Raw genomic sequence first — 24,447 nt, 5'->3', positions numbered from 1 at the left:
GTAAAAAAATAATAATTTCAAAGCGGCGTTATCATGAAGCTGCACATTTTGCGTGGTGGAAGTTCAAGGTCAAGGTCAACCTTCAAGGTCAAGGTCATCATTCAAGGTCAAAGGTAAAAAAAAGTATTTCAAAGCGCGTTCTCATAAAGCTGCACATTTTGAGTGGTTGAAGTTCAAGGTCAAGGTCATCCTTCAAGGTCAAAGGTAAAAAAAAACAATTTTTTTTTCAAAGCGGCGCAATAGGAGGCATTGTGTTTCTGACAAACACATCTCTTGTTTTTTCAAACATGGTTAAAAAACACAAATATTTAATTTATTATTTTTTTATTTTTGAAATACCGTCCAACCATCCCACCCAAGAATCCCCCCCCCTAAAAAAAAATTTGGGGGGGGCATTTTTGGAAGATAATGTAATAAATGACCACACCCCCACACTATACACCCCTCTCCACTCCATCCCTCCCTCCTTTGTGATTGAAATTGAGATAGGTCCCTACTCCTTTAAAAAGAAAAATAGATGAGCGGTCTGCACCCGCTAGGTGGTGCTCTTGTTAAAAAATGCACCCGCAGCCGAGCGTTGGCACCCAATATGCGGTGTTATTTTAACATCAGTGTTTACTTGCAATTTTAAGAAATTATGATTCTATTCAGGCGATCAAACATGAGCATTATTGTGCAATAAATTCCTCTTCAATGGTTTCTCTTTCTCACTAAATCAATTTCGGTAAATGTATGTATCGGATTTTAATTTGCAAAGGAAATAGGTTGATATGTCAAGTATTTTGTGACACTTTTAGACAAGGAAGTGAAAGCATATGACGCAACCCAAATACATGTGACTCTGTGTCACCTGGTATAAAACAGGCTTGCCTTATTTTAGATACCAAAGTAGTCATATGACTGATAAACATAATTATTATCAACTGATATAAATTTTGTGAAAAGCCCAATTTTAATTTAAACTCATCTGTATAATCCGAATCAAGTGTTTTACTTATTGCAAACTGTGTGTTCTGTAACACACATATTTATAAATACAATTATACTTCATTCAAACCAAAAAATGTTGTTCATTTATAAGCATGTCTTAATGTTTACAAAAACATTTACTCACATTTATATATAATTATGTGGCCTAAGTGGGGATATGACTTTCATGATTTCTCATTGAAAAGGTTTGATAATTTGAATGAATGAATAATTTAACAGTATTTATGCCTCCACAGGTACGCATTTAGTAATGGCATAATAAGTATGTCTCGCTTCTTATGCAAAAAATAACTAAGCAAGTATTGAAGTGAATCAAATAAATTTTTATGTAATGATGGATGTCGTAGAGGCATTTCCTTTAGTGGATGTCCGGGCTTCAATTACGCCCAAAAACTGCAGTAGTACATCACCTTTTTACACCTTTAAGTCATTTACTCTGTTAACTCCGCCCACAACCTACTAAATGCTTCTTAGTGAGAGAAGGATGTTTTTTTTTATAAACTACACAATTTTGAACCAAAATGAAAAGATGTCCACCCATGCTTTCTATGCTGATGACTTAACATACATGAGTGGAATAATTTTCGCGTGGCGTTAACATTAAAATTAAGAATTTACTTGGGGGGGGGGAGTCTTCAATACTTCCAGTGACAGTACCTTTGCTTGTTTTTCATATTGTAATGTTATCCATGGAGTTGAGATGTATGCTATTGATAAATTATCAATATGTCAGTTCATGTTTTATAGATTTTGGAAATATAGTTTTAAAATAGAGAGTAAATTAAAAAATTAAAGAATCCTTCAGTTATTCATCAAGAGATTCAACACACACTTGTACACAAAGGTTGTTTCTTTGAAGTTGAAAATGCTTTAATATTGTAAGATGTTTATTTTTCTGATTGTCTGTTGAAAACTGGATACTATTGAATTGTGTGTCCATATTTTGTTGAAGTGAGCTTGACAACCATGTAAAAAATAAAGCCTCCACTATAAAGATCTGTTAAGAAGTTTACTAAATTGATTTTAGATTTCAGTGACTTGGTTGATCAATAATTGATTTCAGTATACAATTGTTTCGATGTCATTTATTCACACAAAAGGCTTTTTATTTTACTTTGCAGGTCCTGAGTAACTGCTTTCCTTTATTGACCTCCCCTGATATTCCTGTTTGGTCATTATGTAAACTAAAACATACATACCACATGGTTTAAAATACATGAACAATTTTGCTGTGTTAAATTTAATCCTAAAAACTTGAGCGTCCACATGTAAATCAATAACGGGAGAAGTTCATGAACTTTCTCAACTCTCTTGAAAAGTAAGAAGCATCACTTAATGAATTTGCCGAATTGTTTGAAAGTTTGACATTTGCTTACATTATTCCTTAAGCCATGTTTAAGAAGCCATGATTGTGCCAAATATAGGTGTGCCAAATATGCTTTATTTGGCAATAACAACATTATTCTGCATAGCATAATTTGCCTGACACAGACGACAACAGTAATGTCAATAACCTGATAATGGTAAATGATCTGCCCAAAAATCTACCGTGGGTTTCAATGAAAGATATAGTTCTGAAACAAAAAAGCAGGTTTCTTTAATTACTGTTTTATGGGTATCATTTATACTGTGAGAGAATCCAGTATTTACTATGGGTTCTTTAATTCTTCTATGGGTTATACTAGCTCCTTACTTTATTTATTATAATATTGTTAAAATAGAAAAGAAAAAAAAAGATGATACTTTTGAAATACTTGTTGTAAGCAGTCAAAGAAATCACAGATATGTAATGGATATGAAGTCCATCTTGTGATTTTGAGGTCATGAGTTGGATTCCTTGCTGGAAAGGGGGCAATCTGGATATTCAAGGAGGGAGGGATCTCAACCCACCAAACACAAACATACAAAAATAGCCTGGTGTAAGCAGCCAAATTGCTAGTATGTTACTCTATCCTTAGATACAGGGAATGACCTTAATATACATATCCAAACATTGATTTTGGAGTCTGTATGCATAGGTATTTAACCAGAAGGTCCCAAACCCTGAGTTGCTTGTAGCACAAATTCTTAATGAAAATAATGTATGGTTTTATTGAAAACAGATACGAATCAGAACAACTATTTGAGCCCCGCTCTGGAAAAAGGGGTTTAATGCATGTGCTGAAAGTGTCATCACTGATTTGATTATGCAGTCCCATGGGGTTTAATGCATGTGCTGAAAGTGTCATCACTGATTTGATTGTGCAGTCCCACTGGGTTTAATGCATGTGCTGAAAGTGTCATCACTGATTTGATTGTGCAGTCCCACTGGGTTTAATGCATGTGCTGAAAGTGTCATCACTGATTTGATTGTGCAGTCCCACGGGGTTTAATGCATGTGCTGAAAGTGTCATCACTGATTTGATTGTGCAGTCCCACTGGGTTTAATGCATGTGCTGAAAGTGTCATCACTGATTTGATTGTGCAGTCCCACGGGGTTTAATGCATGTGCTGAAAGTGTCATCACTGATTTGATTGTGCAGTCCCACAGGGTTTAATGCATGTGCTGAAAGTGTCATCACTGATTTGATTGTGCAGTCCCACTGGGTTTAATGCATGTGCTGAAAGTGTCATCACTGATTTGATTGTGCAGTCCCACAGGGTTTAATGCATGTGCTGAAAGTGTCATCACTGATTTGATTGTGCAGTCCCACGGGGTTTAATGCATGTGCTGAAAGTGTCATCACTGATTTGATTGTGCAGTCCCACTGGGTTTAATGCATGTGCTGAAAGTGTCATCACTGATTTGATTGTGCAGTCCCACAGGGTTTAATGCATGTGCTGAAAGTGTCATCACTGATTTGATTGTGCAGTCCCACTGGGTTTAATGCATGTGCTGAAAGTGTCATCACTGATTTGACTGTGCAGTCCCACGGGGTTTAATGCATGTGCTGAAAGTGTCATCACTGATTTGACTGTGCAGTCCCACGGGGTTTAATGCATGTGCTGAAAGTGTCATCACTGATTTGACTGTGCAGTCCCACGGGGTTTAATGCATGTGCTGAAAGTGTCATCACTGATTTGATTGTGCAGTCCCACGGGGTTTAATGCATGTGCTGAAAGTGTCATCACTGATTTGACTGTGCAGTCCCACGGGGTTTAATGCATGTGCTGAAAGTGTCATCACTGATTTGACTGTGCAGTCCCACGGGGTTTAATGCATGTGCTGAAAGTGTCATCACTGATTTGACTGTGCAGTCCCACTGGGTTTAATGCATGTGCTGAAAGTGTCATCACTGATTTGACTGTGCAGTCCCACGGGGTTTAATGCATGTGCTGGAAGTGTCATCACTGATTTGACTGTGCAGTCCCACAGGGTTTAATGCATGTGCTGAAAGTGTCATCACTGGTTTGACTGTGCAGTCCCACTGGGTTTAATGCATGTGCTGAAAGTGTCATCACTGATTTGACTGTGCAGTTCCACGGGCTAATCAGGTACAACCCTTTCATCATTGACTGGATTTTTTACTAACAAAAGACTTCCTTTAAACAAAAATACAATAAAAGCCGACCTTACAGGCTAATATTGAAGGACACGTTACACACATACATTAAGCCAAGTTTTCCTAGATCAAGGTTCATTGGTATTGTTCATAGGCTAGTTAAACAAAGATAATCTTGTTTTTTGCCTAGCAAAAACACAACAACAGAGTATCAGTTGTGAACTATGATTTCTTCCAGGGCCGGACTGGAGTGATGATCTGTGCCTATCTACTACACAGGCAGAAGTTCTTGGATGCTACCAAATGCCTCGAGTATTATGGGAAGACTCGAACACGCGATGGAAAGGTATGTATATTGTAGAGGCGTGGCCATTCACCCTTTCTTTCTCTTAATCAAAGAAAATAGATTTATGTTAACACCATAAAAACAGAACAGCATGCAAGCAACTCGCAGTCTGTTCAGTTTTCATTTTGTTTGCTGCTCATCAGTACCTTACTGTTGGAAATGAAGCCTTTAAACCAAACCTAAATCTTGTTAAAAGGTCTTAAATATAATTAGATTTTCTAAGGGACTAAAAATGTTTCAAATTGCCTGAGACTTGGGCTGTACAAACATATCTGAGTGGTTAAGGTTTAAGGATCATAATTAAAAGGAAGATATCAGACAAGGGTCGATATTCACCAACACAATGCGGAACATACGATTGAGATTGAAAAGTGTACTTAAAAGGGATCTTTTCACATTTTGGTAAATCTGTGAAAAGGTCCCTTTAATGTTTTCTTAACGTTTAAGAAGTCCTTAAATGTTAAATATTGTAACAATAAAATTTAAAAACCAGTTTTAAAAGAGTAATTCTGGTTCTGTGTCATGTTAAATATTGTAATAATAACATTTAAAAACCAGTATTAAAAGAGTAATTCTGGTTCTGTGTTAGCTTGTGTTGTAGAAGACAGGACATACATACACTGAAATACTATTAAACTTATGAGAGCAGTGGTCACCAGCTTCAGTAAAGACTAACTTGCCATTATCAGTGCTTAATCAGGCCTTGACATTTACTTTTTTGACAGGGTACCCGGAGGGAACCCTATTTTCAACTTTTGGTGGCCCTCACCCAAACTAGGGTTGCCTTTTGTTTCAACACACAGCTACTCTCAGCGTAAGGGCAAATAAGTACAAGAAGCATACTAGTACACATTTTTATTTCCTATATTCAATTCTGTTGCCATTTAAAGCAGACCCATTAATAGCTCATAACCTTGTCTTGTAAACTTTTGATATCATGTATTCATCAATATCATCAGCATCGTCATCTTTGTCATAATTATCTTCAGCATTATCATCTTCAGCATTGCCCTTCGCCGCCAGTACTTAGCGTTTCGGAAGTTCTTATTATAAACTTATAAGAAATAAAAGGTAATTACGCGGATTTAGGAGTTTCACTGGCCCAACAAAAGATGTATCAACTTTTTCGCGCCGTGAAAACTGTTGATTATTCCAACCTTGTTAATACATGTAAGAAGAAATTAAAGAAACCATATTATATTAATGTCATTGCCTATATTATCACTCAAAAAGTATATTATTACATAAAAAACAATAAGTACCTTCATAAGTCATACCTTCATAGGTCTTAATAAGCTTTATTTGTATATAAATAACATTTTTTTCAACTTGATAAACAACACAGATAACCAAAATAATATAACAATGTTAACTTCACTGTATTAAACAGTATGCTGCCTAAATGTTTCAAAATTAATTATTTAAACATAGAATCACACCAATTTACATCATTTGAAAGGGAAAAAGAAATATAAAACATCAGAAAATAAATCATCTCACTTAATTTGTTAAATAGTAATATATGGTCATTTGGACATGTCATACATCAGCTTCTGTTGTTAATAACGTTTTCTGTTAGTGGTGGATGATTTCCAGGATGAATTAAATTATAGTTTTTCACGCCTATTTCCTTACTGAAAGGCCCAGATAATTACCACCATCCATTATAGTTGCCTGAAATAACATAAAGCATATTTTTACAAATTATCAACAACAAACCAACACATACATGTCACTATCTTTAAATGTCTGAATTTTAACATATCCGGAATATAATAATGGAACTATTAAACAGAGATGCTCACAAATACCTGTAGAAAAGTGTTTATGTGTTTTTGTCGAGAAATTAAATGCTTTTGTCAGCCCTATCGCCTATGGTTTTGATTAAAGTATTAAAGAAACAGCGGCCCTAATAATTATTATAATTATTGATCGTCGTGACAGTTTGTACCAGTGTTACTTATTTTTTTTGCTCAATATCATAAAGGAGCCATAAATCCGATAATAACCCCCATAAAACTTGACAATAGCAGTAAAAACACCGTTTGTAACACTTACACGCTTCAGTGATTTCAATATACTCTATGCACTGTAGGTCGCTTACATGGTCGAAAATCAATATTAATTTTACAACAGACAGACGCTGGCCGCTAATGCTCAGTCACGCGCTTTCGATTCGCAGTACATTTTCAGATAAGATTTGACCGATTTTTTTTAATTCGCCGCTTTTAAATAATTGGAGCCTCTTTTAAAAATTCAAATGGTCAATCAAGACAAAGTGGTTCTATAAATTTAGGGTTCCCGGAGGACCACCCAGCTTGAAAGAACTGGTGGTCCTCGCCAAAATCTGGGGGCCTCGGGTCGAGGCCTGTTAATACCATCATCCTCATTTTGGTCAATTTGATCCATTTAGGTTATTATTCAAACGTGTTTTTATACTCCCCCCCAAAAAATTGGAGGGAGCATATAGTCGCCGCTTCGTCTGTCCGTCCGTCCTTCTATGTGTCCGTCCGTGCATAATTTTTGTCCGGGCTATTTCTCAGCAACTAATGACCGGAATTCAATGAAACTTAATGGGAAGCTTCACTACCAAGAGGAGATGTGCATATTATCAGCGGGTTCTGGTCGGATGATTTTTCACAGAGTTATGGCCCTTTGAAATTTTCCATTAACTGTACATATAGTGCAATTCTTGTCCGGGCTATTTCTCAGCAACTAATGACCAGAATTCAATGAAACTTTATGGGAAGCTTCACTACCGAGAGGACATGTGCATATTATCAGTGGGTTCTGGTAGGATGATTGTTGCCAGAGTTATGGCCCTTTGAAATTTCCATTAAGTGTACATATAGTGCAATTCTTGTCCGGGCTATCTCTCAGCATCTAATGACCGGAATTCAATGAAACTTTATATGAAGCTTCATTACCAAGAGGAGATGTGCATATTATCAGCGGGTTCTGGCCGGATGATTTTTAATAGAGTTATGGCCCTTTGAAATTTTATATAAAAATATTCTTGTCCCCCCAACTACTGTGCCCTCAAGACGTTTCCTTTTATCTGAATTTATAGTGCAATATTGTGACAAAAAAAAACTTTGGGGAGCATCACCCGTCTCCGACGGTTTCTTGTTTTATTGGTGGTAAATCTGTTATTACTTTTCATCAATTCTAAGAATGTCTTGGGGAATATTGCACAGTTAAACTCTCTTTTAGACCAATCTCCAATAGGTTTTGTAATGAAACACCTTTTTATGTAGAAAAGTTTAAATGATTTGTGCATGTTGGGTTTGATTGAAGTCTTGAAGTGTTGAAGTTTCTATCACACAACAGTGTATGCAAATAATTTGTTGTTATGCATTAACAAATAATACAAAAAGTATATGGAGGAGGTTGCCAATAAGGAAGAAGATATAAATGAATTTCATTTCCTGAATAATTGTTTGTATACAATTCTGAAGGCAAGATAAGTGGAACAAATTACACTTAATTTCAGTTCAATTGGTTTATGGTTGGAAACACTACTGTTAAATTGACTTGTTATCCCCCGCCATAGGCGGAGGGATATTGTTTTGGCGTTGTCCGTCCGTCCGTCCGTCCGGAGCCATATCTTGAAAGTGCTTTGGCGGATTTCATTGAAACTTGGTATGAGTATATATATGGATAATAGGATGATGCACGCCAAATGGCATTGTAAACCATCTGATAGTAACAGAGTTATGGCCCTTTGTATCTTGAAAATATGCTTTTATTAGTGTCAAATATAACACTTTTGTCCAGAAGCATATTGGCGGGGGATATCAATTCAACGAATTTGCTTGTTGTAAATGTGTATCACAAATCATAAAAGTATGTCTGAATCTCACAAATTAATTGAAAAAAACTTTTGTAAAAACAGAATAATCATTAATTAATTGTTTAATATGTTTGAGTTTATTGTTCTTTTTGATGTATTTAAGTATATAAGTATTTATATGACTTGCTTAAATGTGTAAGACATTTGCCTCCTCACAATTGTTAAACATGCAGGTTATGTGGCACTTGAGGCTTAGTGCTTATTTACAGATAACCATCAATAACATGTACAGTGAAAATCGTGTACAGGGGAAATCTCTTTAACCATGATTGAAGTCCGTTTGGGTTCAGAGAGGATTCCGGTGCAGAGGGGAAATAGATTTTCACAGTGTCTGTCTGATGAGTCACTGTAAAGTAAAGAATTAAATTCCACATTGGTCCATTGTATTGATGTGATTTTCTTTTTTCACCCAGGGTGTGACTATACCAAGCCAGAGGCGTTATGTCGAGTATTACGGCCACTTGCTCACGCACAATTTGGAGTACAAGAAAACAGCATTGATTATGACTGGTGCAAAGTTCAACAGCCTACCTCAGTTAAACAGCGGACCTTTCAGTGAGTTGATTTTAGTCTCTATTGACAAACATGCATACACGGGGTTTGGTCTGGAACTACCCTGTCCCCTGTAAAGTCACACAAGGTTTCGTGGTCTCATTTACAGAGACAGTAGTGTGTGACCAGAGTGTGCAGATATGAAGGCTGTCTATGGAACTGCACTGGCAGCATATGGCATGAGACCCATTTTCTCATGACGTGTTTTAAAATAATATAGAGGATATTTGTTGGATTCGGTGGATTATCAATTTTAATTCACGAATGATCATAGAAAATAATATTTTCACGAGTGGCGCAGCTACGAGTGAAAATTTATATTTTCTATGATCACGAGTGAATTCAAATCGATATTCCACCGAATCCAACAAATTTTGTTTTATTTTATGCTTTTTTTCACAGTTTATATACATTTTTAAAGAGTTAAAAAAAGAATTTCGCTGGGACAGGGGCTGAAGAATCCACTCGACCGCTCGTATATGCGAGTGAAGTTGACAATCGGGCAAGTAAAATTTGTTAAATACTTGACCGACCGGGCAAGTGCTGTTTTTCAAGTTGAGAAATAAAAATTCAGTTCCAGAACTCCTTCCACATCGATACAAATTGCGAACAATTTTTCGAACGAACAAAAAATACGTTAAGTACACAAAGAAACTGCTCTTTCGTTTTGACAATGAAAAATGACGTCACGGGCACAGTTAAAATAATTCTCGAAATCGGCTGCGCTCTTTTCGTCGTTGTCAGTGCTCTTAGCTAATCAATTAAAAGTAAATAAAACTGTTAAATATATTGGTCATTCCGTGAATTTTAATGTAAATATCAATAAAACAATAATACATCACTGGTTAATTATAATACTTCTTATATTTAATTAAAAATAAACAGAAAAAAATAATTATTAATAAACAGAATAATTCGGAATTTCGTGATCAGAAGCCTTAGGCAAAATTTACCATATTGTAACCGTTTGTCAATCAAGCGTGTCTTTCAGTAAAAGTTCGTCTGAAATATTAAAATGGAAAAGGGTTCTATTTAAAAATATCTGCAAGGTGGTGGCGACAGGGAACAGAAAGAATTAGAAAGGTCGTCAAAACGAGAAGCGGAAAGAATTGATAAAAAGGAAAGAGATGCAGAAAATGTTAGGAAAGCAAATATAATCCATCAGATACTGTAGTTAATTTGTTTGCAGTTTAGTGTCACTATGTTAAGTAGGTTTGAAAGGTTCTGGTTGATCATAACTATAAATATAGATATCTATTCTTATAATGCAGGGCGAGTAGATTAAAGTGAAGGGCGAGTGGATTGTCAGGCCTACTCGCCCTGCAGGGCGAGTGGCTCTGGAAAAAATCTTCAACCCCTGTGGGATAATGATTACATTTCGTTCAAATAATGACGTCATTTCACAGTAAACAGTGAAAATTATCGATAATTTTCACTGATAAATGTCACTGTTTGAAACAGTGAAATTATCAGCTTTAATTCACTGATATTTCTCCATAAACCACTGGAAAGCATAAAATAAAATAGTAGCACTGCCATATAAACATTAGTATTGTATTAGAATAGTAACGGCATCAGACTGCGAAAACCCAGTTGTCAAACTTGCATTCTGGAAATAAACCCCCATGGAAGCAACTTTTATTCATTTTAATTTGGATAAATATATTAGCTCTGTGTGAATGTCTGTGTACCAAGATCTATACTGCCACATTGAAGATCATGGTCATACTGTGAGGTCAAAAGTATCTTCTTGTCAAAGTACTGCTTGTTCATTAAATGCAGGCTTATAAAGGAGTACAACTGTAAGCTCATTAATCTCTGTCAAAGTTGTATGTTGGGACGTGAACCACCTTAAGTGGTAGATGATGTTCCTCATATAACTTTTCAGATTTGTTAATAGTATTAAGTGGGCATTGGGTCAAACATTTTGAGGAAGCAATATTTTGTTTAACTTTTCTTTGAATGTCAATGTGAGATTTCAATCTCTTCACTAGTAAAAAGAAATATTTTCCTCTATTTATTCTGTTGACATTACAATGTACTCAACACACAGAATTTGTTTGCCTATTCTGTAATGCCACTTCCTCTATCGAGATTTAAGGAACCTGTTATCTGATTTATAACAACCACTTAAAGAAACCTTATCCAGTATTTGAAGAAATAAAAACATTCATTATAGCCTACTATTGTTGTCATGACATGCTCTGATGTCTTTAGATCAGCTTTATAGAATAAGTGAGCCAGGTCATGTGAACAAGTGGCCGTATGTTGTATGTGGCCAGCGTTGCTTCAGTGTTCCGGCAAATCTGTTTTGACAGCATCTAGATAGTTGCAAACAAAACAAAAGCTTCCTCATAGTTGAAAAATATGCCCATAGTTTCCTGTTAGTTTGTTAGATATTGACCAAAGTTTGTTAGTTGCTAACATAATGACCTAGATCTAAATATGTGTTTTTTTCAGGTGTGATGTACGATGTTTACTGCTCGGGTGTGAAGCTTGGCTCATCACAATTGTATGAAATGGATGTTCCAAAAGATAAAAAGGAAAGAAATAAGGAACAGAAAATGAATCTGCCAAAGGGCATAGTTGTGTGTGGGGATATATGTGTAGACTTCTTTCACAAACCACTTCGTATTGGCAGCAAAAAGGTAACATACTTTGTCCATGCTTTGAACTAGCCTTTTCAAATATTCTAAGGCCAAAGGTATTGGTGAGTGAAGTATTTAGCCCTTTTTAGTTTAAATTATGTTCACAATGAATAATTATATAGTATCTTAGTATTGAAAATTTAGAGAAGGACATCCGTATGTAAGTGTGGTTTGCCTATAATATATAAGCATGAGTCCCTCATCATTGATTATATTCTGCACACAATTTGGCACATTCAGTAAAGACATGAAGTTTGTCCTAACCTGTCCTCAAAATTGATAAAAAACTTAAGGCAGTTCATACAACAAAAACACACCAAATGTTTTACATGCATGATTCAGCTATATGTGAGTAGTAGAATTACTGGTCATGTATCAGCTCCAAGCTGTATCATGGCGTGTCAGTAAATAAGGAATGGATTTCTTTATGTCAATGTACGTTATTTTACACATCAAGTGTTTAAATAACAATGCATGAGTACTTCTAATCATTTTTGTAATTAAAAAAAAACCTCCCTTTTATGCCCCCGAAGGAGGGCATATAGTGATCGGACCGTTCGTCCGTCTGTCCTTCCATCACACTTTGCGTTTAGGTTTCCAAAAATGCTCATAACTTCTATGTCGCTTCAGATAGCAAATTGATATTTGGCATGCATGTGTATCTCATGGAGCTGCACATTTTGAGTGGTGAAAGGTCAAGGTCATTCTTAAAGGTCAAAGGTCAAATATATGGCTTCAAAGCGGCGCAGAAGGGGGCATTGTGTTTCTGACAAACACATCTCTTGTTTATAATATTATACACCCTGAAAAAAGCTAGCACAATCTTTTGAGATGCATCCACTTTATGTCACCTGAATATGAAAATTATTCTATGAAACATGGCTTAAATAATTGTAAAAGTGCCATCCCAGATTGTGCACAGGCTAGTCAGGGATGACACTTTCAGCCTTATGGAATTTTTGCTTTGATGGAAGTCTTTTCCAAACAAAAATCGTGTAAAGGCGGAAACTGCGGTCTCAAATGAGCCTGTGCAAACTTTTCATATACTGTGAAACCATTATTATTCGTCCGACATTAATTTTCGCCTTTTTCGTCCTTCGACCGATGGACGAATTCAAGATCCGAATGGACTCATGTCCCATATTTGAAACAAATAAGACTGAATTACCGTAGGCATGAGGCATTTAAATCCAGTGTAATCCACGCAGGGCTCGAAATTAACACTAGCACACTCGCAAAATGCGAGAAAAAGATTGCAAGGTAAGTTATAAGCCACTAGTATTTTTTGCAAATAAAGAAATAGTGAAAAAAAAACGAGTTATATTGCTTAATGCGTTCGACGGCATGAACGCTAAACAGTAGGTCAATTTTTTGAACGTCCGAATACCCATATGCGGAAGCGCGCACCTTGTTTGTTGACTGGTATACTTATAATACAGATACACAGATGGTATTGATACAAAGAACATGAAACAGACGACTATTCACACTCAAGTTAAATCCGGTTTTGACACAAAGGGGTGTTCATTATACAGTGTACTGACAACTGACATTTCCTGTAAAACGCGAATGCAATAAGGCTGTATCGAATGCGTCGACTTCGTTTAGGTATAATAGTGTTGATTAGCGCTAATTGTTAACAACTTTATTACCCATTGTGTGTATTGTGTTTTTTAGGGGTGTTGCAGATTATACAGCCTACACGCGGCGAATCCGGATTAAAGACAATACTATTAAACGCAATTAAAATATGACGATGTGTGATCAACACCTGACTGAAATATATTCTGCGCTTTGTTACAAATTAATAAAGAACATTTTAATTTGTGTTTGGTTGTTTGGTTTTAACTGCATCTACTATTTTTGTACATATACATAAAAATCCGTACCTTTGTTTTTTTTACGATTTTTTCGCAACCGCGTATTACATGTATTACAAACAAATCGGAGGTTGTTTTTTTTTCAAAACCAGAAATGGACGAATTTAAGAGCGGACGAAATAGTCATTTTTATGAAAAGGGCGAAATTTTGTGCCGACGAAAATAAATGGTTTCACAGTAACAGTTTGGTATCTCCCCCCAGGAGCGCATATTCCAGTGCTGGTTCAACACATTCTTCGTGGAGGACACCAACATCCGTGATCACGGCCAGCGTATGAGGTACATCACCATGGCCATGAAGAAAGCAGAACTGGACAAGGCCAACAAGGATAAAACTAACAAAATATACTCACCAGAATTCAAGGTAATATTATTGTTGTTGATGAATGTACTGATGAGAGACAAGAATTCAACATAATGTGTAGTTAATTTGTGTGTTTTTGTAGCTCAATTTAATCAGCTGTGTACCTCTCGACAAAGTCACAAATCCTCGTTAATATAGGATATAATGGTACTGACTTATTAATTTGTTGGACTCTTAAGAACTAATAAATGTGATTATCTGTTATTTGTATTAATTGTACAGGGGTTTTTTTGGCCCGATTTTATAGCCGAAATTCGGCTATGTTCCCAATCCCAAAAGGTATACTTAATGATTATAAAGTGTTATATCAAATTTAGTATTTCCCTAATTAGTGGACTTTTCGCGTGGAAAAAAAAAGGCTAATGAATTAATTTTCCCAATTTCATGAAAATGCCGATAAAATTCCCAATTCCAAAGCCATGGGCTATCTTCACAAAAAGTGGAGAAAAAAAACCTGTTGTAAGTACTAATGGAATCTTTAGTGTTCTATGTAATGTGATTCCACAACAGACATTGTTCTGTAATGAAACTTTTATGAATTAGATTTGTAAATATTTCTTCTTCAAGGAACTAAATTGGCATAAGACCTATTTCGCATGACGTGGCTCAATGATTATGATATTGAAGAGTTATGAATGTATAAAGGTTATTTGTACAGGATTGTACTTTCTTGATTGGACATGATCGTATTTTCTTAAGTGGCCTCTTAGAACTTTCATTTTGATTCAAATCATTTTTATCATTATACTTGTTCTGTCATGTACATGTACCTTTAGTATATACTATACTTGTACTATACTATACATGTACCTAACAACAGGATTTGCGTCATTTGCTGTTTGAACAATTGAAATATAGTTGAAACAAGATCTTAGTACATTAAGTGTTTAAAGGATATTTTTCCTCATTAATGTAGAAAAAGCCTTTTTCTGCATCTATTTTGTTGTACAGACTTTTGTGAAAATAATAATTGCCAAATTTTCATTACCGAAGTAAGCATTTATGCATACAAGATGTTTGCTTTTTATGCTCCCCCAAAATTTATTTTGGGGGGAGCATATAGTCGCTGCTTCGTCTGTCCGTCCGTGTGTCCGTCCGTGCACAATTTTTGTCCGGGCTATTTCTCAGCATCTAATGACCGGAATTCAATGAAACTTTATGGGAAGCTTCACTACCAAGAGGAGATGTGCATATTATCAGCGGGCTCTGGTCGGATGATTTTTCACAGAGTTATGGCCCTTTGAAATTTTCTATAAAAAATTATTGTCCCCCCAACTACTGTGCCCTCAAGACGTTTCCTTTTATCTGAATATATAGTGCAATATTGTGACCAAAAAAACCTTTGGGGAGCATCACCTGTCTCCAACGGTTTCTTGTTTAAATTTGTTGTACCATTTTTAGGTGGTGTTTTTCTTTGAGACAATAAGTGATGAAATTCTTGGCAATGGCAGTCTACCACATGCACTCACAACAGATGGTATATACCCAGTCAGCTCCCGTGGCAGGGAAAGTAATATCGCAGCCTATCAGAAACTGAGTGATCTCGCTAAAAACGATCAAAGCAAATATTCCACTGTTGTGGAAGATCTGTCAGGGTTGACTGTTGGAAGTGATGTAGTGTGGACTGTGAGCGGAACAGATAACCACATTGCGGCAAACGGGCGAAGTATACCCCCCTCCTCTCAATCCATGACCCAGTTTAATGAGCATGATCCCAATCTTAGCGTTCACAGGAGAAACCCTGGTTCTAAAACTGGTTTGGGGAAAACATCCCCTGCCGTGGACCGTAGGGGTAACCTTATGCATGCAGAAAGTGAGTCGTCCATGGACACTTTTACCTCGTTGGACCAGGAAGATGATTTCTCTGACAGTGATACAGATGATGAGTGGACAGGGTGTGATGTGTCGGCCGTGTAGCCTATTAATATGACAACCGAAGTTTGTGTTTCCCTGTGATCAAAAGTATAATTCCAATAATCTAAAGCTCATATAACATCATTGTAAAATACCATTTTCAGATGTTTATCAGACTTGTATTTTTGCTCTATATTTCATTTTATCAAAAGAGTTAATCAATTTATATCTGAACATCACAAACATAGTGTGTCTTTTTTTTTCCCACTGAAGAGATTTTGTACAGAAATGTGTTGAAACTCTTGATAGTTATTGTTAATTTTAGATCTTCTAAAGTGTATTGCCCAATATACACCTTTGTTACAAATGTATTTATTTTTATAAACAAATATGAACATGGGTAAAGAAGGCGGCTTGCATTAGTTTTAGCTTACCTGAGCACAAAATGCTCTCCTGCGCACAATCTTCTCATGATGAGCTTTTGTGATTGCCTTTTTCTGTTGTTTGTTGTATTTCGTAAATTTTTACCTTGTCAACACTCTAGGAGCCACATTTTATATCTAATATTCATGAAAATTGGTAAGAACATTTGTCTGAATTGTATCTTTGCCAAGTTTGAAACTGGGTCATGTGACAGAGGTAAAAAAAACTCGTTCACTTTGTAAATTAGAAGAAAAAGCTTGTTAACACTGTAGAAAGCACATTTATAGTCCTATAACATGATACCTGGTCAGAACATTTGTTCTAATGATAGCTTAGTTTGAAAATGGTTCCAGTCTATGGAAAAATATAGGCGCCTGAAGGTTGGGCAGTTTTCCTTGTATAGCACTTGTGAAACCTTGTAAACAATTTTGAAATCACATTTTTATGTCCCCCACTATAGTAGTGGGGGACATATTGTTTTTGCCCTGTCTGTTGGTCTGTACGTTGGTCTGTTTGCGCCAACTTTAACATTTTGCAATAACTTTTACTATATTGAAGATAGCAACTTCATATTTGGCATGCATGTGTATCTCATGAAGCTGCACATTTTGAGTGGTGAAAGGTCAAGGTCAAGGTCATCCTTCAAGGTCAGAGGTCAAATATATGTGGCCAAAATCGCTCATTTTATGAATACTTTTGCAATATTGAAGATAGCAACTTGATATTTGGCCTGCATGTGTATCTCATGGAGCTGCACATTTTGAGTGGTGAAAGGTCAAGGTCATCCTTCACAAGGTCAAGGTCATCCTTCAAGGTCAAACATCATATTGGGGGACATTGTGTTTCACAAACACATCTTGTTAGTCCAATTTTCGTCAGAATATTTTGTCAAATGATGTCTTGGCTGTGTAAAAAAAATGGTTTTGGTCCAATGAAACACTTTTCCACCGGGGGGTGAAGCAGTTTTCGTTACCTGTCTTCAGTCAGTTCTTTTAAACACTGTCAAAGTCACACTTTTTGCCCAATCAGTATGAAACTTGAATAAAACAATTATTATGACATCTCTGCAAAGTTCAACATGATTTATAAGCTACGTCCGAAGCCACATTCATGAGACAAATATCTCAAATGGTTTAGTTCCATTTGGTCTCCGGTGAACAACACAGAGCCTTTGGCCTTCATGTTAACGGTAAATATTTCAACATTCTAAACACAAAAATTGACAATAAATCCATTACACAGTTACCATTGTTTCCATAAACATCAGTAGGTCATCTTGAGGTTTATAATCAATAATGAAAAAAATCAAAATACATTTTCTATTAACATTGGCTCTAAAATCAAAGTGCTTCCACCTTCAACTTTGAAACTTCATATGTAGATGCACCTTGATGAGTTCTACACGCCACACCCATTTTGGGGTCACTAGGTCAAAGGTCTAGGTCACTGACCTCTGGAAAAAAAAAATCTGACAAGCTTTCATTTATTCAAAACTGCACCCGTAGCCGAGCGCGGCACCCGTTATGCGATGCTCTTGTTATTGAATTGAGTTTGCTAGAGTGTGATATACATTTCCATGGTAATCTTTTCCTTAGCTGTGCGATTGTCAATCGGTTGGATCTTCCTTCTGTTGCACATCATTTTCCTAATGAGATTTCAGACACTAATTATCCGAATTTGATGAAAATATAAGCACCTACTTTATAGGGTAGACAGAAACTAGAGATCCCCACTTGATGCAACTTTATATTCATTGTCCTAATAGGGCTCATTGGGTCATTGTCGACCTGAAATGGCTTGAAGTCACCCGGGGGTGACTAGAAGCCGATTTTTGTTACCCTAGGGTGACTTCAAGCCGATTCATGTCGCCCTGGGGTGACTTCAAACAGACCGGGTGACTAGAATCGGCTTGAAGTCACCCCAGGGTGACATGAATCGGCTTCTAGTCACCCCCGGGTGACTTCAAGCCATTTCAGGTCGACAATGAGCCCTCATAGGGTGGACCCCACATATTGGTTGTTCCACTTTAAGGAGTTTAATATTGATCCTTCACATGTACTGTGCAAGATCTCTGGTAGTTATTAGTCAATTTTATTTTTTTATGCAACTTTTCTACAAAGGGATAAATGTTAGGTTGATACTGTCATTTTAGGTTCTGGCAGAGCACATAATCGGGAAGTATCTTTTAGTTTTATTGATATTTTTATGCCCCCATTTCGAAGAAAAGGGGGTATATAGTTTTCGCACTGTCCGTCGGTCGGTCGGTCACACTTCGTGTTCGCTCTCTAATTCAAATAGTTTTCATCCGATCTTTACCAAACTTGGTCAGAAGTTGTATCCAGACAATACCTAGGTCAAGTTTGAATATGGGTCATGCCGGGTCAAAAACTAGGTCACGGGGTCACTTAGTGCATTTCAAGGATTTAGCATGGTGTCCGCTCTCTAATTGAAGTAGTTTTCATCTGATCTTTACTAAACTTGGTCGAAGTTGTATCAAGACAATATCTAGGTCAAGTTCAAATATGGGTCATGCCGGGTCAAAAACTAGGTCACTGGGTCACTTAGTGCATTTCAAGGATTAAGCATGGTGTCCGCTCTCTAATTGAAGTAGTTTTCATCTGATCTTTACTAAACTTTGTTAGAAGTTGTATGTAACAATATCTAGGTCAAGTTCAAATATGGGTCATGCCGGGTCAAAAACTAGGTCACGGGGTCACTTAGTGCATTTCAAGGATTAAGCATGTTGTCCGCTCTCTAGTTTATGTGGATTACTGATTAATTTTGATATTCTAAGACATTTTTATGCCCCAGAAGAAGGGCATATAGTGATCGGACTGTCCGTTCGTCTGTCCGTCCGTCTGTCCGTCACACTTTGCGTTTAGATTTCGAAAAATGCTCATAACTTCTATGTCCCTTCAGATAGCAATTTCATATTTGGCATGCATGTGTATATGGACAAGGCCTTTCCATACGCACACAAATTTTGACCCTGTGACCTTGACCTTGAACTTAGTGTCCGTGTTTGGGTTCGAAATCTGCGTTTAGGATTTGAAAAAAGCTAATAACTAATACCAAGCGTTTACACAGTTATACTTTTATGTAGTGACAATGTTACAGTTGGGGGCATCCGTGTCCTGTGGACACATTTCTTGTTGTGTGTTTTTTGCGTAGTGAATTGTTAATATTGTAATTAAAAAGCTGCATGTGTGTTAAAAGCGTACTTCCTTATATGCGGTTAAGATTGATTTTGTTAAGTGGTTTCTCAATTGTCTGACTCAGTAATTGTTAAAGAAATTGTGCTAACACATAGGGCATCACTGAGTATAATGTTAAGTTTTGATATTGGTTTGATGAATGTAAATATATATATTTAGTATTTTGTTGTCAAAATAGGGAGATGAAAAACACTGTTATGTATATTGTCAAAATGAATATTTGAATCATTCAGTTTAAAAGCTTTTATCCTTTTAGCTCACCTGAGCACAATGTGCACATGGTGAGCTTTTGTGATCATCATTTGTCAGTCCTTAGTCGTCTGGCATGCGTCATCAATATTTGCCTTGTTAACACTGTATAGGCCACATTTAATGTCAGATCTTCATGAAGTTTGGTCACAAGATTTGTGCCAATGTTATCATGGATGAGTTTGAAAATGGTTTTGGTTGGTTGAAAGAACATTGCTGCCAGGGAAGGAGTATTTTTCCTTAAATGGCTATAGTAAAACCTTGTTAACACTCTATAGAGGCCACATTTATTGTCCGATCATCATGAAACTTGGTCAGAAGATTTGTCCCAATGAGATATTGGAAGAGTTTTAAAATGTTTCCGGTTGGTTGAAAAACATGGCCGCCAGAGGGTGGGGCATATTTCCTAAAATGGCTATATTTATGGCTTTAGTAAAACCTTGTTAACACTAGAGGCCACATTTATTGTCCAATCTACATGAAACTTGGTCAGAAGATTTGTACCTATGATAACTTGGATGTGTTCAAAAATTGTTCCAGTTGGTGGAAAAATATGACCACCAGGGATCGGGCATTTTTCCTCAAAAGGCTGTATAGTAAAAACTTGTTAGAACTCTTAGTCACATTTATTGTCCAATCTTCATGTAACTTGGTCAGAAAATTTGTTCCTATGATATCTTGAATGAGTTCGAAAATGGATGTGGTCTTTTGAAAAACATTGCCATCAGGGGGCGGGCCATTTTCCTTATATGACTCTATTAAAACCTTGTTAACATGTATTGTCTGATCATTATGAAACCTGGTCAGAATATTTGTCCCAGTGATATCTTGGACGAGTTTGAAATGGTTTCGGTTGATTCAAAAACATGGCCGCCAGGGAGCGAGGCAATTTTCCATATATTGCTATAGTTAAACCTTTTTTTAACACTCTAGTGTAAGTCACATTTATTGTCTAATCTTGATTAAGCTTGGTCAGAACATTTGCTTTAATGATATATTGGTGGAGTTCCAAAATGGTTCTGGTTGGTTGAAAAACATTGCCGCCAGGGTGCGGGGCAGTTTTTAACCAGGTTTTCCGAAGGAAAAAACTGGTTATTAGATTGGCGAATGCGGGCGGGCTGGCTGGCGGGCTGGCGGGCGGGCGGAACAAGCTTGTCCGGGCCATAACTTTGTCGTTCATTGTGAGATTTTAAAATCATTTGGCACATTTGTTCACCATCATGGGACGGTGTGTCGCACGAAAGAATCATGTCAATATCTCCAATGTCAAGGTCGCCACGACTAAAAATAGATTTATTTTAAAACAAACTTACAAAGGGGGTTAATTTTGTTTGTTCATTTCAAAAGTTCAGTTTGAGTTGTCTCTTTATCAGATTTTTTTTCACAATGAAAACCTGGTTTTGTGACAATTTTGTCCCTGTTTTTTTATTGCTATAGTAAAACCTTGTTAGCACTCTCAACGTTACATTTATTGTTCACTCTTCATGAAACTTGGTCAGAACATTTATTCTAATTTTATCTTGGGCTGCACAGAACAGATCAGTTCCTTTGTATCATAGGTGAGCGACTTTGGACCTTTCAGGTCCTCTCGTTTATCAATTAGAAATTAATCTTCTTAAAGTTTATGTACAAAAAAATAGTACTATCGATGCAAAATTCACTTAGGAATATCTATTGATTTCCACGGTAAATGACATGATTTTCTCTACAACTGAAACTGAAAGGTCACTTAAGGAGGCAGCAAATCAACCATAATCAAAGTTCATTATTATACTTGTCACCTAAATTTACCGGTATCTGGTAGCCACAATTTTCTGCTCTATTATTCTTTTAAACAAACAAAAATGCGTATCATTTCTGTTACATGTGACATTTAGCAAAAGAAAGTAATAAGTCAGGCTGCGGACAAGTGTGGTTGAAAATATATTAGCCCCTCTCTGGAGAAAAGCAGGCTCAATACATGTGGATAAAGTATGGTTCCAGATAAGCCTGTGAAATCTGCAGGGACAACAACAGGATGACCTGGGACAACAACAGGATGACCTGGGACAATACTTTCCACACATGCAGTAAGCCCAATTTTCCCATTGATGTTGTTAATGAAGACAGTCATTTCAATCCTATTTGTGTTCATTGTTTTGACAGGGAAACCTATATTTAAAGTCATTGCCTCATTTACTTGTATTACAAACATGTCATTTACCTGTTAAAATATAACTGATGTGATGTTTTTTGCTCATTTCTTGAAAGTTTGTTTGAGTTTTACCAAAAATGCTGCTTCGTATATTTTCCTTTGCAGTTTGCTTTATAAATATGTATAAAATAATACCAAAGCTGCGAAAATGCACACTTTAACTTTAAAATCAGGTAAAAAAACTATTGGACCATCATGGGTTTTCATAATGGACTTTGAAACTGTAACTTGTTTGTGAAACAAGAACCAATGCCCATTCCTTATTTTGAGTAATTCGTAAAGTTATGAATGCTTTTATTGTTAACAAAGTGAACGTGGTTCTCTAAAAAGCAAGTGTTAGGTTATTGATAGTATTATATTCTTTCTTTTGTTTTACTAATGTTCGAATGCTTATGTCCCATAAGTTTAAAATGTGTTAGGTGAGGAGCTATGCATTCTGGTATTGAGTCAAGCAAGATTGTGTGGTCTCATTACCCCACAGCGTGGCTCCTGACCAGACTTAACCCATGCTCAGGCTGGTCTGGAGCTACGTTGGCCGCACCCATTTTTGTATTACACAGTTGACAGTTCATTTTCAGAAAAAAACATAAAATAAGCAACAATTTTTAGGGGTAATTGTTACTTTGTCCGATGTGAAGATTACCGTGCACACTGTACTATGTTGCTATTGTCATGCTGTGACATTCACAGTTGTCTTGTAACAGGCTATGGGTAATTTTTCCAGAACATCATGTTGTGAGTTGCCTTTCTGCATTTTACATGTACTGTGTTAACTTAAATAATTGTTAGTGGTTAATAATTACCAACACATTAATAAGCATTATGTAGCTTTATTGTAACAAGATGTTCAAGCTAATTTGTTTTTTTTATAATATCCAAAAAAGAAGTTTAAAAATCAATAACTTGAGTGATAATACATTTTTATTTTAATTTGTGATGCTTATGAGATTGTGCCCCTAACGTTTGTCGGTTTGTACAATATTGACTCCCATCCTGAAGTTTGTTGATAATTTATAACTGGCATCTCATTATTGTATCTGTTTTGTTATTGCCATCAGATTATGTTTGAAATGATAAATAATTATTTAGTAAATAAAATGAATACGTGATTTCTGTGTTCAAATTAGTCAAACCGACCTGGTACTTTATGATGAATTCGGTAGCAAAAGGTTGGCTTTAAACTAAACCAATCAATAAGGTGTATGCCCCAAATGATCACTCGTACACATATTTGATCTTTAAAAGGCAAATGTCATGCGAACATTTAAGGTTGCATGTCCACAACCAAACTCGAGGTTTGTAACTTCAAAGCTTAAACATGATACTGCAGCCGCCTTCCCAATTCTATAGTTGTTTAGTACGTCATTTTACTCATGAAAGAGATGGTCGCACTCGTTACTGTTGCAAGGAAAATATATTCTTAGTTTTGATAACATAACAAGATGAGCATATATAACAACGTAGGTCTTCTTGAATTTCAACACAAATGTCTGAAAAATATTCCTCAGTGCATAAGATTTACATTCGGTTTGAATCTGATAAAATATTTTTTCTTTTATTTCAAACAAAAAAACAACACTACATGACCTAGATAATTAGGTAAAATTATAAATATGTTCCAGAAAAAGAATACCAGCACATTGTGCTATGTGTGTGATAGACAGACCGAGGTGAAAATTGCGTCTACTTTAGTCTGTCACTGCGATACGTATTCTGCAGTACAGTATTGTACAGAACCTATACATATTATTGATTCAATACATTTATGCTGTTAACCTGTAAAGGAATAAATAAAGATGGTTAGCATACAAACGTGCATCAAACTGCAATGTGTAACATTTAAAAAACGACTACTAGTTAACCAACTTCAGACACCTACAGCAACATATTGACGCTCATTGGGTCATTGTCGACCTGAAATGGCTTGAAGTCGCCCTGGGGTGACTAGAAGCCGATTCATGTCATCTAGGGGTGATTTCAAGCCGATTCTAGTCACCCGGTCGGCTTGAAGTCACCCCTGGGTGACATGAACACCCTTGAATAGACCCTAGTGTGACAAGAATCGGCTTCTAGTCACCCCCGGGTAACTTCAAGGCGACAATGACCCAATGCAATATGCTCATTGGGTCTTTGTCGACCTAAAATGGCTTGAAGTCAGCCGGGGGTGACTAGAAGCCAATTCATGTCACCCCTGGGTGACTTCAAGCCGATTCAAGTCACCCGGTCGGCTTGAAGTCACCCCTGGGTGACATGAATCGGTTTGAAGTCACCCTAAGGTGACAAGAATCGGCTTCTAGTCACCCCCGGGTAACTTGAAGCCATTTCAGGTCGACAATGACCCAATGAGCCATATTGACCAATAGCAAAGCCAGTTGCTATTCTTGGAAATTGTGATTA

General features: G+C 36.5%; 1 protein-coding gene across 10 annotated transcripts in view; it reads left to right on the top strand.

Annotated features, from left to right (window-relative positions):
- LOC127868759 (phosphatidylinositol 3,4,5-trisphosphate 3-phosphatase and dual-specificity protein phosphatase PTEN-like) overlaps window positions 1-23,159 on the top strand; it is a 123,281-nt gene extending 100,122 nt beyond the window's left edge. For 4 of the 10 annotated variants that reach the window (XM_052410798.1, XM_052410797.1, XM_052410796.1 and 1 more), the window contains exons 5-10: window positions 4,711-4,818; window positions 9,085-9,226; window positions 11,684-11,871; window positions 13,954-14,115; window positions 15,517-16,838; window positions 17,257-23,159. In XM_052410798.1, the coding sequence (XP_052266758.1) occupies window positions 4,711-4,818; window positions 9,085-9,226; window positions 11,684-11,871; window positions 13,954-14,115; window positions 15,517-16,032 (1,116 nt within the window). In that variant the 3' untranslated portion in view covers window positions 16,033-16,838; window positions 17,257-23,159. The remainder of the gene's footprint in view (window positions 1-4,710; window positions 4,819-9,084; window positions 9,227-11,683; window positions 11,872-13,953; window positions 14,116-15,516; window positions 16,839-17,256) is intronic. The other 6 variants (XM_052410801.1, XM_052410799.1, XM_052410803.1 and 3 more) reach the window with 6 other exon arrangements.
- The last annotated feature ends 1,288 nt before the right edge of the window (window positions 23,160-24,447 follow it).

This window comes from Dreissena polymorpha, chromosome 2, assembly GCF_020536995.1.
Source record: "Dreissena polymorpha isolate Duluth1 chromosome 2, UMN_Dpol_1.0, whole genome shotgun sequence".
NCBI classification, from domain to species: Eukaryota; Metazoa; Mollusca; class Bivalvia; order Myida; family Dreissenidae; genus Dreissena; species Dreissena polymorpha.
Note: the sequence above shows the minus strand (reverse complement) of the source record. Positions and strands in the feature narration are given on the sequence as shown.